Source organism: Dendrobium catenatum, unplaced genomic scaffold (assembly GCF_001605985.2).
Source record: "Dendrobium catenatum unplaced genomic scaffold, ASM160598v2 fragScaff_scaffold_439, whole genome shotgun sequence".
Classification (NCBI taxonomy): domain Eukaryota; kingdom Viridiplantae; phylum Streptophyta; class Magnoliopsida; order Asparagales; family Orchidaceae; genus Dendrobium; species Dendrobium catenatum.
Genome location: NW_021318901.1, coordinates 122,876 through 142,308, shown reverse-complemented (window position 1 = coordinate 142,308; position 19,433 = coordinate 122,876). Strand labels below are relative to the sequence as shown.

The 19,433-nt window shown below is 35.2% G+C and overlaps 1 protein-coding gene and 1 pseudogene across 3 annotated transcripts; one reads left to right on the top strand and one right to left on the bottom strand.

Annotated features, from left to right (window-relative positions):
- The first annotated feature begins 387 nt into the window (after positions 1–387).
- On the top strand, positions 388–16,070 carry LOC110108095 (probable UDP-3-O-acylglucosamine N-acyltransferase 2, mitochondrial). 3 transcript variants are annotated; one of them, XM_020838605.2, is made up of 10 exons: positions 388–770; positions 916–1,120; positions 3,555–3,631; positions 7,231–7,280; positions 8,971–9,035; positions 9,240–9,291; positions 9,409–9,479; positions 9,616–9,682; positions 15,484–15,555; positions 15,763–16,070. In XM_020838605.2, the coding sequence occupies exons 1-10, from the start codon at positions 644–646 to the stop codon at positions 15,841–15,843; spliced, it is 867 nt and encodes a 288-aa protein (XP_020694264.1). In that variant the 5' UTR covers positions 388–643; the 3' UTR covers positions 15,844–16,070. The 3 variants fall into 3 exon arrangements, with proteins under 3 accessions (XP_020694264.1, XP_028550116.1, XP_028550117.1); XM_028694283.1 differs by lacking the exons at positions 8,971–9,035; positions 9,240–9,291; XM_028694284.1 differs by lacking the exons at positions 8,971–9,035; positions 9,240–9,291 and having other exon boundaries at positions 7,231–7,284; positions 9,413–9,479.
- LOC114579505 lies at positions 11,196–11,315 on the bottom strand (annotated as a pseudogene).
- Positions 16,071–19,433: the final 3,363 nt, after the last annotated feature.

Here is a 19,433-nt window from a genome sequence, read left to right as displayed (position 1 = left end):
ATGAGCTGAAAATTAGATTTGCTATGAACTTCAACTTAGCATTGAAAAAAATTTTATTATTAGTTTTAAAATAAATTTAATAATTTTTAAATTCATTTTTTTTATAATTTGAATATTGTAAAATTACTCGGACCGGTCCAAGCCAATTAAGAAAATATTATTTTAACGAGTCATCATAGATAGTGTATTAGAATGAGCTTGGAATTAGATTTGCTATGAAATTAGCATTATTTATGAAAAAATTATATTATTAATTTTTAAATTCATATTTTTACAATTTGAACCATTATAAAATTACAATCACCTGGAACCGGTCTAGTTTACGAAAAATCAAGCCATCGAGTCCGAGACTTCGGCGCCATCGGCTTTCCACTTTCCGCGCTTTCTGCATCGCCGATCTTGGCCGGTAGGTAACCACTTTCTACGCCAGCCAAACGGCTTTCCGACCAGGAAATTTGGTGTCCGCTCGTGCCGTCCGATTCCAGCTTGATCTCGTAAATCCTCGCACCATACGCTTCAATCTTACAATTGGAGATATCGAACTCTTCCAATCCCCAAGTGAAGCATTTCTCATACGTATATTCTCAAACAAACAAACAAAAAAGTGCGATTTTTTCCCCTGTATTTCCACAATCCAGTGGATATGTCATTTACTGGTAGACGTGCTTTCTCTTCCCTGTTTTGCCTATCGAAGAGGGCATTCTCTCAGCATCTTCTTGAGCCCTCTGGGAGCAGAAGTAGTATTTTGCATTCCAAACCCACTGGCCCTGGTTAGTACATCTAAGACTATTTCCGTAACATTTCCTTAAAAGTAGAAGTTGCAATTGTATTACAGTATTCCAGCGAGATTGTGCAACTGTTCAACCTTTTTTTCTTATATTCACTGATGGAATGGTTTGATTTTTATGCAATCAGAGCAAACTGCCAGAGGCTCGTTAGAGTTTGCGGAATGGCATAACGGTGGAGGCCTTTTTCACAGGACTGCAAGTGTTGATCCTAGTGTGTTTATAGAAGTCGGCGCAATAGTACATCAGAAAGCTGTTATTGGAGCCGATGTGCATATTGGATCTGGTTCCATAGTAGGGCCTTCTGTCTCAATTGGGCAATCAACTAATATAATGTATGTTTTCTTCTCTAACTGTGAAGTTTCTTTTCTTTTTTTAACTGTTCTTTCTGTTTGCAAAGCATATTTTTTCTCTAATTTTTGCTTTTGATGGTTATAGCTTTTTGTGTAACTACTGAGTGCTTCATCTAAATTTCCTTTGCATTTTTGCAAGATAAAAAGAAAAAGGGTTTGTTATTGTCTTGCTAACGATAAGTTTTATAAATCCATAATTTTATGTAAAAAATTCATTTAATGCAATTAAAAAATTGATTGGCGTGATGTATTTTATTCTTGTTTGACTCAATTGGATTCAATTTTTGCTACATTACACATTGGATCTGTATTGGATTGCCCAAGATCAATGATTCCCACATTGTATTTGATTAAGGACCGCATCAGATAAATGTAGTTTTATGAGGGTATTTTCTTGGATTGTGTGTTGATGTTATGTCGTGACCAATTTTCAAAAGATGATGAGGGATTTACCAAAATGATGTTGTCCGCCGATGATGTTTGACCATGAAATCAAGTTGCTTGATCTTGTGTAGTGGTGGTCCCTAAAGGATCACCTGCTTGACCCTTTTGAGTTGCACTATAACGACACCCTAGGTTGCTACCATTCTTATCATGACATTGAGCTTTGAGTTTAACTCTTTGAATTGGTCTCAAGTTATGATGTATTTTTAGTTATACCCTTTTGAAGAAACCCTTCTTTTTTGATTGAGGGTTCTCCTATCTCTTCTTGCTCACCAGTTTCCCTTTTTCCTTATAACTGCAAGATAAGAAGTTGTTGTCACCTCTTTTTGAAATAGAGTGAACAACAAATGTGGTTGGTTGGAAAAGACAATGGTGTACTCAAATTATTTAAGTTTTGAAGCATGGAAGAGGATTTAGATAGGGAGAGTGAGAAATTGACTTTGTATATTGGTTTGAGTTGCACAATTTAAGGGCTGTTTCTTATGAACTTATGAACAAGGGTTAGGGACTCATTTATTATGGAATCAATCTCCATCATATTTCACCCCTCAAGGCTACATCTTCGTATACATTATTTAAGATGTCTTTCTTCTCAGAGAAGGATCCAATCTTGGCTCTAAATCTTTGACAGGTGTCTACATTGTGCTACTTTTGAAACACATGATTTACTATTTTAAGATCTTCTTTTTTTATTGTTTTGCATGGATAAGGGTTGTACGTAGATCTTATTTGATCTTTTATATGATTTGCCTCCTGACGCTTGGGGCATGCTTTGATGGTATTGGAATGCTTATGGCATTATAAGTGGCATTTTCTATACAAAGGGTATTTTTCTTTTTCTGTTTGGAGGGAGCCTAGTTAAATTAATAAGGAGGTACTACATTTCCCCTTGTTAACCCTTATCTTATTTAACTTGTGACATTTCTCAATTTCTGTTTGAAATGGGCCTGGTGATTCGAGATTTCATAGAGAGGTAGGTCGGACCACGGTGCCCATTAATTGGTGCGAACACCTGGTTGTCCTTGGCTTGCCTAGTTTGCTACTTAGAGTTTGTTTTAGGATACTTGGTTTGGGTTTTTCTTAGGATGTTGTTTGGCTTTTTTCATGGTCAAGTAATGGTATAGGAAAGTTTGTACATGTACTTTGAGCCATGTAGAGCCTCATGGATCTTTCATACAATTAGGCTATGGTTGTTATCTTTTTGAACATCTATGTCTAACTAGGTGTAGTCCATCTGGTCATACTAGGTGTTTCTTTAAGTCTTTGTACTTGGTTTTGATGATAAATAAAATTGGATGAGTTTCTATTGAGCTAGTCTTAGTCTGTTAAGAAAAGTCTCTGGCGGTCACTTTATCCACCTCAAGTTGCGTAGTAGTAATTGAAAACTTGGTATAGAGCAGCCAACTCTGGATAGTCTCTTTAGTATCCTCTGATTGCAAGTAGTCGGTCACTCTCGTTCAACTAGTGGCAGTGCTATATCAACCTATGTTAGATTGGTCTTTGATTGTGACATTCGACTATCAAGTACTTGTCAATATAAGTTCACTTCTTGTTCCTGTTGGCTGCATCAAATTTCGGGGGTGAAATTTCTTTTTGGGTCTTGTTTTTAAGCTGCTGCATGGATGACTCTAATCTTCCCTTGGGAAGGAGCTATTTTTACAGCTCTCACCAAGCTTGTTTAGATTCTCCATTCTTGTTCGATGAACTTAGCTCAGTACCAGTTCTCTATAGGACTACATTCGATGTAATCTACAATGGATGTAGTGTGACGACAACTGTCTATTTGGCTTCTCTTTTCAGACTTATCAAGCTTGTGTAATGACTTTCTATTTTTTGTTCATGAATGCCATATTTATGCTATCTTAATGGACATAGAATCACAATGAAGCATTTCACTCGGTCATTGTTCAGAAATTTGTTTTTGATCCATTGAACTTTTATTCTAATTTTAACAAATCCCTGCTATATTCAGGTATAACGCTGTCCTAAGCAATTGCTCGGTGGGAATGTCATGTGTTATCCATAATGGTTCTTGTATTGGCCAAGATGGTAAGAGCTAAGCATTCTCTCATTACTTTTCACAATTATTCCATATTATTATTTTTGTATCTGCCTTATTCTTCCAGCTAAAATGCATATGCATATGTTATCACCATTATTTTTTTTAAAAAAAATTGTAGTATAGCTTACGATTTCTCTGTAATAATGGTACCCATTACATGTGTCTTTCCCAGTCATTGGTTTTATACATCTTATTTTATTGTCATATACATCACTGATGACACATATGACATTGGCTATCAATACCTGAGTTATAGGTTTTCTTCTCTACTTTTAATTCATTATCTTTTGAATCTTATAGCTAACATTGGTTCACTTGTGGTGGCACAACTAAAATCTATGATGCACAAACACACATGGAAATGTGACGTATCAATTATTGAAAATATAAGACACAGATCAAATCGATTTGCCAGGTACTTAAATCTCTTGCGATAATATGCCATTGAACATTCCTGCACTAGTGCAAAGAACTACTCGTAGAAGTCTCATCCCCTGTTGCTTCGGAAACATTCCAATAAGCATTCCTTGAACTTCCTCCAACTCCGTATGGGCCTTCCCATGTTTGTCCACTAATACTAAGAAAACGCCTTCCCTTCCAAGCATAAGCCAGCTGCCGTCAATTTTTCCTCCTCTGTCAACCCATTGACGGCGAAATACCTTTCCATCTTGTAGATCCACCCATGTACATCATCCCCTTAAAAATTGACATCTTCAGCTTCCGTACCTTCAGATATCCCCCATTTCTCCTAAATCCTCCATAATTTCCCCTTTCCCAAGTGTTTGGTTCTCCCCAAGTGTCTCGATCCTCCTTTCCACGCTCATACTCATACCCCTCTTCACTTTCTCCTCTTCTCCCTTCAAAATCAGCACCCCTTCTACTATAATCCCCCTTTTTTCTTTCCCAATCAGCGCCCCTTGGCTCTTGCCCTGCATAACCACGCCTTTCTCTATACCTTCCAACTCTCTCATCAATGACCTCCACATCGTTTTCCCTTCTACGAATTTCAGAATTCGTATTTCTCTCTACCCACCTTGCCTTTGATGTCGCCGTTTGATTTTGATTTTCCAATATCTTCTTCACCATCTCGTGAAGATCTGAAACTTGGCCTTCCATGGCTGATATTCTATCCTCCACCGTTGTCTTCAGTTGACTCATCTCCCCTTCAAGGCATTCCTCCAACGCATCCACTTTCTTGGCCGCTATCAATACCTGAATCTTTGTAGACTAAAAAATCAGGATCTTGCCCCAAAAAAACAGCAAACAAACCCTCTTCCAGCCAAAAAACAGCCTATGGTTTTCATAGAAAAAGCCCAAAAACAATCCTAAAATCTGCTCTGATACATATTTGATAGGAAGTAGTTGAAGATTTCTAGTAAACCTAACAATCTTGGAAAAAAATAGTGAGAATTTTCCTCCAAACTCCAATGAAAACCAGGAAAACTGTAATTTTATTGTAAGAATAAAATAGAACGGAAAAAATACCAAGATACAGCTGATCCTCAATTCGAGAGAAAGATCTATCTCTCCCAATCCCTAGACACTATTAGAGCCCAAGACGCCAAGCACCAAAGACACCAAAACAGTCACAAATTATCAGATAATCCTAACCCTTATTTTCTCTTCCTATTTAAAGCATAAATTCAAACATACTAAAAATAAATAAATAAATAAATTCAAACATACAAGTCAAAATTTCCTCCAACCCTAGCTGCCCTCTCCTTCCTTAATGGATTTCCTAGTGGGGTCCACAATTTCCTTGGGCGGCAATCCCTAGGGGGCGGACCTGCTTGGTCCGCCTCCTGTATACTTGAGCTGGCCCCTTGCTTTGGGCCGGCTGGACCGGTTCAGTATAGACCGGTTTAACATATTCCCCGCTGCAGCCACAATAAATGGCTTCCTAACTTCGCGGGCATGCAAAATATTTACAGAACTAAAATTTTTAGAAGCCAGGTTGTTAGGGCTGGAGCAGAACGAAAGTTTTCCCAATGTGAAAGGAACTGGAGCAACAGTGGAAGTCCCGGCAGAATCTGACATAGAATCCAGAAACGAAGTATTTGACTTCTTCAAGGAATAAGTAGGAATGCCTCCAGAATATTTCATCTCAAGTTAGTCATTGCTAGCATCAGCAGACACAAATTAAGAAAAGAATTGGGAGCCATTAAGGAAAATTTACGTCAGAATTCACCTTGAACTTCTGAATGGCAACCACAGATTGACCATTTACTTCTCTAATGCAGAAACACCCAGCGTCATGTGCCAAATTTTCAAGGTCAATATCCTTAGAAATAACTTCAGCTCAGAGATATTCGAACTTGAAATGAAAGAAACATACTTATCAGAAGTAATGGCAGGATTAATAGATCATAAATCTGGTTTCCAACTTGCCAGAAATACCATCATCTTCAAACTCCGGAAACTGATAAACAACTTTCTTAGAGGAACCCTCTACTTTGGAGATAGTATGATTGTCCATGTAAATAAATTTCCCAATTTTAGATGAGATATATACTGAAGAGATGGTCAATTCCAGCAACCATGAATACAATCCAAACTTGTTTGAATTTCCTTAGAACCACCGATGCTCCTATCCCTCTTTTTTTCATAATCTTAAAATTACTGACTGGTGCAAGAATTTGAATGTATTCGAAATTAAAAGAGAAATAGCCTGATTTGATAGAAATAATATGATAAACCCAATCTTTGTTTCAATGTCAAGTGAGAGCTTCATAAATATCATGCTTTTTTATTTTATTATGGGAAACATAAAGAAATCCATAGAATTGTAGAACTATCTTCTTCAATGGCTTGAAGAGAAGATATTTAGGAACAAACATATTTTATAGAGAATGAAGGACAAGACTTGGATGTATGCACCAATTTATGGCTTCTATGTAAAAATAGTGACATTTTTACACTCTCTAGCTATATGTCCTTTCTCCAAACATTTCTAACATATTGGAACAGAACGCTTGCCACCTTTGAAACACTTGAGTTGATAAGAGTTGGCTATCAATAGGAAATCTCTTGGTAAAAATTTGGCAGCATTCACATGAGATCTTCTCACTTCCCCACTAATGGAACAAGGAGAATGCCCTGAACCCATTGCCTGCACAACACTCTCCGTCAGTCCTACTGTCCTTTTTGCTAACTCTAGTTTATGTGAATCTTATTGAACAACTAGTTCAAGCTGTTTCCATTTTGACTGCCTCTTCTCACATAACATGATTCTACACAAACATGAATGCAAATGCTGCCAAACAATGCTCTTATTTTATGCAAAATACCCTTTTCTTATCATTTTTACATTAAATATTTGGCTTTGAGTTGTTTCCTTGGTAAGATGGTCATCACACTTAAAATTTGCGTCACTTTTAGAGCAGCAACCAATAGTTTTCATTGTCCAACTTAGCATTCCTTATTAAAACAGACTTTATCTATTGAAAAAAAAAAACATTCTTTATGTATCTCTTTGCCTACAGGCAAGGAGATTTGCTTCCACTCATTAAGATCATTTGTTTTATTCAATTTTTAGGAATGCCACCTACAATTTATATTCAGGCAGTTCATATGCTTTCTTACACAGGTTTTGGATTTTTCGTTGACAAGGAGGGAAATATGACGAAGAAGCCTCAAGTTGGTGGTGTTTTGAACTCAAATTTCATATTTGCTTGCACTACATTTTGTTTTTTTCTATATGAACTTTTAGATGATTTTAAGTTGCTGAGATACGGTTATATGGAATCTTTTCCAGAATGAAATAGCAGGTTCTTTACTTAGTCTGTAGTCAATAGGAACGGCAATGCCTTCCCAGATAATGCAGAAATTTTGTCCCATGGGTAGTATTTGTTTATTCACCTTTCTATCCTCCTTCCCTTCTACGAAAGGATATATATATGCCCTTATATTTTACCAATCCAAATCATCTAATACTTGCAAGACATCATATATAGCCCATTTATTTGATTCTAAGGTATTTGAAAGTTTATAGGCTATGGTATCACAATTATCTTATCATTCAATAGGTTTCATCTATTTTGAAAATTTTGATTCATTCAATTAATGATCAAATGATACAAAAAAAATTAAATCGTCCATACCATTAGTTTTAATGATTTTAAAGAGAATTAACAATTTTTTCTAGCTTTGAAGTTAATAAAATCAAAATCTAATTTGGTTGAGAATGATATATTTTCTCTTAGGAGAAAAATTCATATTTATATACACATACACACACCCCTTCGCGCCTTTTTGAAGGTAATTATGCATGAGTAGTACGTTAAACTCATTATGTTTTCTAACTTCGTTCCACAAGAAACTTTAATGTCACATGGTTCGTTACAAGCTGAAAATACCAAATTTCCCGACAAGCCCTTTCATTATTATTCATCAGTTGAAGCTTATATTGTCATACATTATTGTCATGCAACGTTACTATTTGATATAGATAGTTGCAATTGATGACCTTGCAAAAACTTCTTAATTGAAGTTAAATTGCATGACGTACTGCCATTTCTAAAGCTTTAGCCGAATGGATCAATGAGTTACTGAATTTTTAATGGCAATATTTTCCTGAAATTATTTGTTAGGGCACATGAGATTTTGGGTTTAGTCCTATAGTAGATAGTTTAACGATATGATGGTATAAAATACCAAGTGGCTAGCCCTCTCTATAGGCTTAAGCATTTGGGTTGAAAATAGGTATGACCTATGTTATATTTGGCCTCACTTTGGTTCGCACCCACTAACCAGTGATATTAGAGCCAAAGGTTTGATTGGGATCAAGCATTTTGTGGCTCCCAATGGAAACTCCCATAATAGATCAATTTCGTTGAGTGGGCTCTTCATGTATGCTACTTGATAATGATGATGACCTTTTGTTTGAGAGGGGCCAGGGTGTTGATGTTCAATGTGGAGAGGTTTAATGTGAGTGGAAGATTGTTAAAGTGTGTAAGGATTTGTGTTTAGTCTATCACATTAGAAAGTTAATGGTTGACTCTCACCTATACTCTTAAACTTTTGGATTGAAAATACATTTGATTATTAATGTATTTGGCCTAATTTTGATCATCTTTTGGTTTCAAATGCTCAACATTGATAGTTCTATATTTATTACATTTGTCTCCATTTATATTTAATGTCTCTCTCATATATTTGGTAGAACTAATGAAATTTCAAGCTCGCATTTTTGAAATTTGTGACCCTGTTATTGTTGCCAAACTAATATGAATGTTCATTATGATTTATAATTATGTAAAAACATCAAATGGTCTTCACATTCCCCATAATCCTTGGATTACTAATACCTGAAGTTCTGGGTTTACAGATGCTAAACGTCAGGATTGGAGACCATGTAGAGATTGGTGCTAATTCATGTATTGATAGAGGAAGGTTAGCATGCTATTGTGTTGAATGCTTAGTTAATATAATCTTCATCATTAGTAGTAGTCTCTCCACCGTGTTTTTTTTTTTTTGTGGTTGAAAATTTTGGATGGAATGTTTATTAATTTTTACTAAGCAATGAATAATTGCTTCAAACTGCATGCTTTCAGTGTTAAACATTGTACTTGACTTTGCTTCCGGGTTTACTTGTAGTTGGAGAGACACTGTTGTAGGAGATTATACGAAAATAGATAACTTAGTTCAGGTAGGTTCAATGAATTAATGTACCAGATTATGCTCATCCTAAAAAGTGAGTTTTTTTGTATGAATTATTATGGGAATTTATAATTTTAGATATTTTACGCTAATGATCTCGTTGCAGATAGGTCATAATGCTGTTATAGGGAAGTGTTGCATGCTGTGTGGACAAGTTGGTATTGCTGGTTCTGTTACGTAAGTATTGTTCAAATTTTTTCCCCTTTTCTGTTGATGATCTATTTGCTTTTATGAGGCTGTTAGAAGCCATTTGAAAAGTGAGTTTATTCTCAGGCATAATACTGAGTTTCTTTATTATCTTGCTGTATTGTAGGATGGGAGATTATTGCACTTTGGCTGGGCGGGTAGCTGTGAAGGACCATGTTACCATTTCTTCAAAGGTTTGACTTATTTCTATGTACTGCTTGTTTCTGTTGTATAGCATTATGATTCTTTCTTAGAGAGATCACATTTTTATTAGTGTATCCAAGATTATTTGGTGGAATCTGACTCTATCTTGTGGATGTGAGCCAAGATTATGGATGCAAGATTGGATTGATTGATCTGAACTGATGTATAGACCTTAGATCTCACAGGAATTTTTATAGCAAGAACCCGATCAAGGCAATCAAGTTAGAGTGCACAAGTTGAGAGGGAGGTAGAGAGAGAGAGAGTTTGGGAATTTGGTCTTAAAGCTTTAGGGGTGTAAACAAGCGGAGTAAAGTTGAATATTTGTCTAATCTAGCTATACTCATTTAATTTTTTACTGAGCTTGAACTCAACTTTTTCGAAATTATTAGGCTCGAGCTCGGCTTGATTATTCAAGCTCATTTGAAAAGCTCGAGCTTGACTCGAAAATAATTCGAAATATTTAGTATGCATTTTATTATATTATTCTAAAATTAATTTTGATATATATTTTTATTTAAACAAGCAGCGTGACAAACTTACGATTCAAGCTAAGTTGAGCTTGAGCTTGAGATCGAGCTTGCATAATATACAAGCTCGAATATAGGTTAGAATTCGAACTCGTGGCTCAATGAGCTCGTCTAGTGAGCTCGTTAAAGAGTCGAGTTTAAGCCGGCTCATGAGCTGTCTCGGCTCCCTTACATCCCTAATTAAGAGTCTAAATTTTCTACATTGATTACAAAGTTGTTTTCCAACACTAGAGAAGTGACTCAATATTTATTGGTGAGAGTCAAGTCCAACCCTTCAAGATAGGTATACATGCACCAGTTTAACGTGTGGGTAGTCGAACTACATTTTGTAGCGGTTGTATAGTCAATATTTTGGACTAGTTTTGTTGCTCGAGTACCTTTGTCAAGCACTATTAGTTGGTTGGTTGTCAAGTACTACTGGTAGGTTATATATTGAGCATTGATAATGAGCCGTATGTCGAACATTTCTAGTTAGTTGTTTACCGAATACTTTGTTAGACCGGTTCAGCCGGTCTAACCTAGATCGGCTATTTGGAGGCGGAACATATCCGCATGTTTAGGCAGATCGGGTCCGGCTTCCGCCTGTTTTAGGCGGATATGGTTCCACCAATCAAGGGGGACGACTGCTAGGAGGGAAAGAATTCAAATGCAAAGGGCTATTTGGGGATTTGGGATATTTTTGTATGCTTTAAGTAGGGTGTTTTTTCTAGGATTAGGGTAAGGTCTTGTTTGCTGAATTTGAGAGTATTCTTAGGGTGTTTTGGGCTTTTGCCGTTGGCTAGAGATTGGGAGAGCTGGATCCTGCTCTCCAAGTGAGGATCTATTGTATCTTATGTGTTTTCTTTCATCTACTATCAATATAATCGTTTCTCGCTTGTGTTTTCCCTACGTTCTTATTTCCCATTTTGCACATTACTGAAATTCAAATTCAGTCAAGTTTATTGTGATTTTGACAAGGGTTTCCTATCAAATTGGTATCATACCAATTACCGAGGACTTCCCGGAGGTCACCCATCCTAATACTACTCTCGCCCAAGCACGCTTAACTGCGGAGTTCTGATGGATCCGGTGCACTGGTGCTAGAATGGTCGCACCCAAGTTTTAGAAAAAGGTGATGTGTTTGTAAGCATTGAAAAACTAGAGTAAGATGATCAACATGGAGTTGGAGGGTGGAGCTATATATCAAGATGTCATCAAAGAAGCTTATAATGAATTTGAGGAATAAACAAAAATTTTGATTCGTTAAAGCTTGAAATGTCGACGGATCATTAGTTAGCCTAAAAGGCATAATAAGAAATTCATAATGTCCCTCATGAGTTTGAAAGGCGGTTTTATGAATTTCATGAGGATGCATTCGAACTTGATGATAGCTTGAACGTAGATCAAGTTTAGTAAATATAGTAGCTACATGAAGTTCGTCTATGGTAGGGATAGAGAATTTATCTTTAATAGTAAGAGCATTAATGGCTCCATAATTAACGCGAAAATGCCAAGTGCCATCCCGTTTTTTAACAAGTAAAACTTGGCTAGAAAAAAGGCTATGACTATGATGAATAATGTTGTCATGAAGCATTTCGTAGACCAATTGTTCCATTATATCTTTTTGGAAATGTGGGTAACGATAAGGCCGGATGTTAACAGGTTTAGAAAATGAAGGAAAATGAATACGATGATCAATAGTGCGAGGTGGTGGTAGGCCTGATGGAAGTTGAAATAAATGTTGAAATTGTTTGAGGAGAGTAGAGATATGGAAAGGGGTAATGGAGTTGTGAGTTTACCAAGTTAGTCAGTTAATTGGTTGGAAGGGGAGAAAGAAACTGGATCTATGCTGCGATGATTGGATAGTGAATATTTGAATGGTGGGTGAATGGGAAATAATTGCACCTGTTAAAGGAGATAGGATCATGTTGTAGTTGTGGTTTACCTGTTAGAGTAATCTGAGTATTTTGATTATGAAATTGCATGGTAAAGTTTTAAAAATTGGATAAAATCGATCCTAAAGATTGTAGCCATTACATGCCAAGAACGATATCAATCCCATGAATGGATAGAACAAAGATATCTAGACACACCTGATAGCCTTGAATAAGAATATTTACTTGTAGATATTTAGAATTACAAGATAATAGGTTGTCATTGCCCGCAAAAACATTAAATTGTTTAATAGGTTGAGGATGAAGAGATAATTTGGTGGTAAGATGTTCTTCAATGAAATTATAAGTACTACCATTATCAATTAATAGGTGCACATTATGATTATTAATAGAGCCGATTAATTGGAAAGGACGAGGGTTGAACTATCCGCTAAAGCATTAAGATTGATTTTGGGTTGAGATATGAATTTTCCTCATTGATAGAAGAGAGAAAAGAGTCATGCACTAAGTCCGAGTCATCGGTGCCGAGTAGGAGATAGAATTTATTTGGGCAACGATGTTGGGGATCAAATTTAGCATCACAGTTAAAACATAGACCTTTTTCGTGGCGAAATTAAATGTCGGCTGGTAACAGTTTTCGGATTTGAAGATTTGGAGGCTTAGAGATAGTTGGGGTACAAGAGGGAAGAGGGAGTCAAGAAATGCGAGGTGAGGAATTGGTTGAATTGATGCTAGTATGTGCATAATCAATAGTATTTTTGAGTGGAGTAAAAGCCCAAAATTGTCCCCCGGCTATTGATAAATGTCCAATTTAGTCACAGAGTTTTGTATTGATCCAATTTAATCCTTCAACTGTTTAAAATTGAACAAATTTAGACTCAAAGCATAAAATAAAAGTTAAAGTTAACACTAAAGTTAAATATGAAGGGTATAAATTTATTTTAGGCTTTGAAACTAAATTGACTCAATTTTTAATAGTTTATGAACTAAATTGGAGCAATATAAAACTATTGGACTGAATTGGACATTTATCAATAGTCGAGTGACTATTTTGAGCTTTTATTCTTATTGAATGGAAGAGTGTATGATTTTCGGTGAGAGGAAAAATGAATAGAAAAAAATATTAAATTTTTTGTTTCATTACGACGTGTTAATTTCATAATATCTAAGAGGGAAGTAGGTCAGACAAAATGAATTTCAAGTCAGATTTCTTGTTTAAGGTCTGATATGAAATAACTAATTAGTGAGGATTCAGACAAATTAGGGATTTTAAAAGCTAGATTTTCAAAAGCAGTTTGGTATTCTAGGACTGAACTTTATTGAGTTAGTTTAGGAATATTCCCATGTAAATCTTCGTACATGGAGATTCTAAAGTGTTGTTGTAAGGAAATGATAAAGTAGGGCCAAGAGAATGATTAGTATTTCATACGTAGTCATTGGTATCAAGTAGTTGTTGGGCCTTCTAAGTGAAAAGACGCAATGTGAACAAGATGGCATTCGGGGGTATTAGGCAAATCAAATTATTCTTGTTCCTTAAATATTCAAGTTTCTATATCCATTCCATTAATATGAGGAAGTTCAATTTTCATTGTTTTAAGAAAAAGAAAATTTCATAAGTGGAGATGGGTGATGAGAAGAATGCCAGGTGAAGATCGATAATCTTGATGGGGTGAAGGATGTGGTCAGTCAATACATATGAGTCAAGGCATTTGTTCACAGAGTACATGAAAGCATTCAATTGTTGGAGAGTCGTTCCAATGGATGCAAATTGGAGATCAGCTTGTTAGGTGATTTTTGGATTTCCGAAAATTGTAATTCTTAGATTTGTTTGCGTGTTGCTCAGTGCTTCGGCGAGATCCGTGTTTTCATTTTTATGAATTTGGAGGGAAAGACAAAATAATTTTTCCAAACCCTGCAATTGGGAAAAGAGAGGAAAAAATAACAGAACAAGAAATTGGAGACGGAACAAGAAAAGAAATAATAACTAAAAGAAAAATAGAGAACCCGATTGTGGCCGCCGAATAGCAGTAATGGACTGAACTAGGTCAATGGAAAAACAATGAAGATCAACAATGTTGATTGTTAGTAACAGTTTGATGATGGAATTGGAATGCAAAATAGCTGCAAGAAGTTGGTTCTTGGCTAAAACTGAAACTGCAGCTAGAATAGGTGGATAGTTGCTGTTCTTGAAGGTGGCAGAACCGAAGAGCTATGTCCAGAATTCTTGCGGAAGAAGTGCGCTGGAAGGCAGGCTGACTGGAAGAAGGTGTTGTTTCGTTGATTGGAGGCTGTGGACAGCGACAGAGGTGGGCTGACTGGAAGAAGGTGAGAGAGAGAGAGAGAGAGGGGAGTTTGGTCTTATAAGCTAGAGTAAGTGTCTAAATTTCTCAGATTAATTGCAAAATTGTATTCCTAGCATCCAAAAGTTGACCTTAAAAATCGATATGAGTCGAGGCTAGGCTATAATTGTGAGGGTAGTTGAACTAATTTTTGTTGATGATTGTGTAGCAGATGAGTTCCTTGATCAACTATCACTGTTGATTACTGCTTTTGATGTATTCTTTTTGGGAGCGCTCGTTTCTTTTGAGTGATTTGTTGATGATACTTTTGGGTGCCTTGTTATTAATAATATCTATGATGGTTCTGGATAGAGGGATGGTTCTTGATAACTCTTTGTGGACCGGATGTGAGTGTAAGGTATCAATTATGATTTGGAGTTATAATTACTCTAAAAAAAATTGGCAAAGTTAAAATACGGGCTATTACAATCTACCCACCTTAAGAAAATGTCGTCCCCGACATTTCCCTTAAAGATTCGGGCATAAAATCGATATAAACCAAATTCGTATAATCAAAACTCAAATAAAATCAAAATCAAAACTCATCAAAATCATAGAATCATGCAGTTCATTCTATCGCATATTATTCAATTATGTATGCAAATTAATGCACCTTAATCTACCCATTCTACCCAACTCTCAATCAAATCCTACAGCTTTGATAACAATCAATTCTTCCAACAACTATATCAATTGTGATTTGGAGTTCTAATAACTCCAGAAAAAAATCGGCAAAGTTAAAATACTTTCCATTATAATCTTGGGTAACTTTTTCCTCGTTCAATTATTTTTATCTAAATTGACTTTGATTCACTGGGCTCTGGTGAATGTGATTGTAAATTTATATCATTCAAAATACTTCAGCTGCGATGTTCTTGCTTTTCTTAGCTCGGTGTTCCAGATTCTGCCGAATTCTTTCAAAGTTGATTCAATAATTAATATACTCTTCTTTATAGTTAGCTACGGTACTGCAAATAGTTATTAGAATACTCTTTTATAACAATCATAGATTCGATGGGCCACTGACGAGTTGTTTTGGTTTTGTTGGCAGGTCCGGCTGGCAGCAAATAGTGGTGTGACTAAGGACGTCGGAGAACCTGGAGACTATGCTGGTTTTCCAGCGGTACATTGTGTTCTTTTTAGCTTTACATTCTTTTAGGTTTTATTTGGGGCGGCTTTTTTACTGCTTCTTAAAGCAGCTTTTTAGTTCAAAAAATAAATTTTTTGAACTAAAAAGCTGCTTTAAGAAGCAGTGAGAAAGCCGTCCCAAATGAAGCTTTAATCCTTGGATATTTCCAACTGAAAGTTTGCATAATTTTCCTTCTTTTAGGTCCCAGTCCATCAATGGAGAAGGCAATCTGCTTCTCTTAGGCGACTTTCTAAGAAAGACCTTAAAGAATCAGGTTCTTAAACAATCTTTCGCATTTGTCTAAAGAACTAATGGACTTTTATTTCAACGGTATGTTAGTATTTTGAACTTCGCCACCAGAAATAGGATTTACAACTTGTATTATTTCAGTAAGTGTAACAGCTTTTGCTTAAATTAGAAGCTTAAACTATGGATAAGAGCCTACTATTAGTTTATTAAGAACTGAAACTCTTGTTTTTACTCATGATTCGAGACTATTTTTCAATCTCTACTGTGATTTGTAGGGGCGGAACCATTCCTTCATTTTAGGATGAGCAAATTTTTCATATAAATGGACAAATATTTAAAAAAAAAAAAAAATGAGGGCATAATTCAAAGCAAATTATTGTACTTTTATGATAGATAAATTGAAACTTATTACAAGTTAAAATAGAATACTAAACAAGAAAATGGTGTTGTTAAATGCCAAACCTCGGTTTTATTGGCTTTCTCAATAAATCAGATTGCAATTGATTGGAGGCTTGTATTTGGGGACATATTGCAGGCGCTAGGGAACAACCGAATAAGTTTTGCGACTGCGGCTCTAATCGTTCAAACTCAATAATAATTCCTGCATTGACGCTGGACACAGTTGGCAGGTGCTGGTGAACGTTTGCGACTGCGGGTCGAAAAATTTATGTCTAATTTTCCCTTTGCTGGGCAAACTAGGATTACAGGTGGGGAAATAACTAAAATACCCTTAAACTATTTTATTAAAATTTTGAGCCCACCCTCACATAAGCACAAGTCTGCCTCAGCCTGTAATGACTCGGCAATTCCCTAATTGAAAGAGTCCTCAAGCTTGGTCGTCACTCATTGAAGTTTGTTAATATTGAATGTAATGAATCAATATCTCACCAAATCATGTGGAGTCGCCCATATTTGGACCTTGCTCAAACTATAATGAAGTTGTTAAGACTATCTAAATCGAATCCTTTGATCTAATGCTACTTGTGGAGTTGTTAAGACTTACGTAATTAATGTTTGCAACATATCATCACAATTTGAGTATGAACCTTTCGATTTTATTTCCAAATTACATAGGATAACAATAGATATTTCTTTATTTTACTCATTTAAATTTTATTTAAATTGCAACTTTAATACTTCTAGACTTCTAGTAGACTTTATTGACATAAAACCTAAAGCTTGAATTAAAATTTTCTTAATATTTTCTTATAAACTTTAATTGACCAAGTTATTTTAGAATTTATATAAATCAAGTGTTAAAATTTAGAAATATATTTATTATATTTTGACTTTCTATTTTCATCAGATGAGACCTCTAAGTTTTGTTTTATTTGTAAAAGCCCATAAAATTTTATTTAGAAAAGCATAAGATCAACATGTAGGTTAAATGTTTTACATTTGATTTGAAAAAGAGGAGAAGCAATAGGTTCTTCTTGAGGGTAACTATGGGAAGACCACTTCAGTGTCAAAGGGCCATTGGCTATTCTATCACATCATAAAGGTGAAAGTGATTCAGGCTACTTCGCCTCACCAGGAGGGTGAAAGTAATTTGGACTACTCCGTCGCATCAGGAGGATGAAAGTGATTTCAGTTCTCATCTGCTCCAAAGAGTTAAAAGTGATTTTGTAAGAGTTTCTCCGCTTAGTCTTGGGGGGATGAAAGAGATTTACAAGTGTTTAGTGCAATGCCTGAAGATGAGGACTTCAGAGAGTGGGCATAGATCAAATTGACTGAATCACTATAAAAATCTTATTAGCATTTTCTTTTTCTTTTTGCACTTTATTTTCGGTGATTTACTTTCTTGCGCTTTTACTTTCAACAATTTGGTTTAGCCTTGATTATTGTTGTAACAAGAAAATCATCTTAGTTAGTTTGAATTTATTCTAAAAAAAAAAGGAATACAAATCAGAAAATTGAACATAACAAAAAATGTTATTTGTTTTTCTATAAAACAAAAACCAAAATATTTTGTGATTGTCTTAAGTTATAATTTTCCTTCCACTTTAAAACTAAGTTTGGTTGTTTATTATAAGAAGTTTTTAAAAAGATTTTTAAAATATTAATTCACCCCTTTCTTGATGTGTCATTTCGTAGTTCAATTAGTTTCACAACCATCCATTAAACTTTCACATAAATCATATAAATCGCCTGAGATGAGCCAAATCATCAACTTTGATACCACATGTTCGTGATTGTGGGTCAAAGGGGGGATAATATTGCTCTTGATTTATTTTTAGACAAGCTTGTTACAATTTAAAATATAAGTTTATAAGTGAATGCTAACTATTTTAAATTTCTATACTACTACAATTTTTAACTATTCAGTATGTTTCATCAAAAGTATTCTTATCAGCTAAAGCTACACATTCAAGAATTTTTATGAACTAAATTGTTGCAAAATAAATATTGACTTAGAAAAAAAAAAAAAAAAAAAGATTGACTTAGAGCATCTACAACCGAAAATCTCATTTTTCATTCTAAAATGTCGCGAAACTACAAAATGTCGCGATTCATCTCTCCAATTGAACTCCACTTTTCACACTTTTGCAGGTAATGGTCCTCTCTTCTTTCCCGCGCCAAGTTCGATAGAGAGGTAAAAAATGACGGAGATGAACAGTGCAACGCCAATATTGGCGTCCCACTGTTCACCCGCAGCCAAATAGCGGGAAATTTGCGGTTGGCTGGAGCTAGCCAGGGACGCCATTCAAGCGGTTGCAGTTCGGTTGGAGATGCCCTTAGAATAATATATAGGAAGACAAACAACGTAATAAGACTATCAAAGGTTGTATCATCATGAATACTTGCAGTACTCTTGGATTTTCAAAACTCTACCAGAGCTTATGGTGGCATTATTGTTAGAGATTTGCATATTACTTATCTTAAGTACGATTATGATTTCTTGTTATGACTATAAGTATATATGAATCAATGGTCATTTGGCTTCTCAAATGGCCTTGTGAAGTGTCTAGTTATACTTCTAGGTGGTTAATTTAGATCTTTTTTGAACTCAAATCAATGAGTTCATTATATTATTGGGCTTATCTCATCAAAATATTCATTTCGACAAGAAGTAGGCCGAAAATAGAGTTTGGATGACCTTAAGTTAGTTATGTAATTTATGATTCAAATATTTGGATGGTCTTAGATGTAAGAATTTCTTCAAGATTCATTCTTGATTGGATAAATTTTCTAGTAACATATTAAAAATATTTCTAAGGAAAGATTACTTATGGGACTAATAATTAATGGTGGAATGAGGATTCTAATTGAGAATGGGTGAAAGAGTTTACTTAAAATTTAGGGGATAATTTAGGCGTAAAACCTTAATATTATACACATGCACGCACACACACGTCATAAAATTCACTTGATAAAGAATGAATCTCAACGCATATTTGAAATAAAAAGTTTTTTTTTTTTTAATTATATTTAAGAACATATGAAATTTGGTTTAAGGAAACTTGTGAGTAGAAGGAATATCTTAATCAAACAAGGCCAATACACCAAAAGTGAGATGATTTGGCTCCAAGTGAGTCTTAATCATGTAGTTGAAATGTAGCTGAAAACTATATAATATTAATTAGAGGATCAAACAATTTTCAAATCTTATATGCTTATAGTCT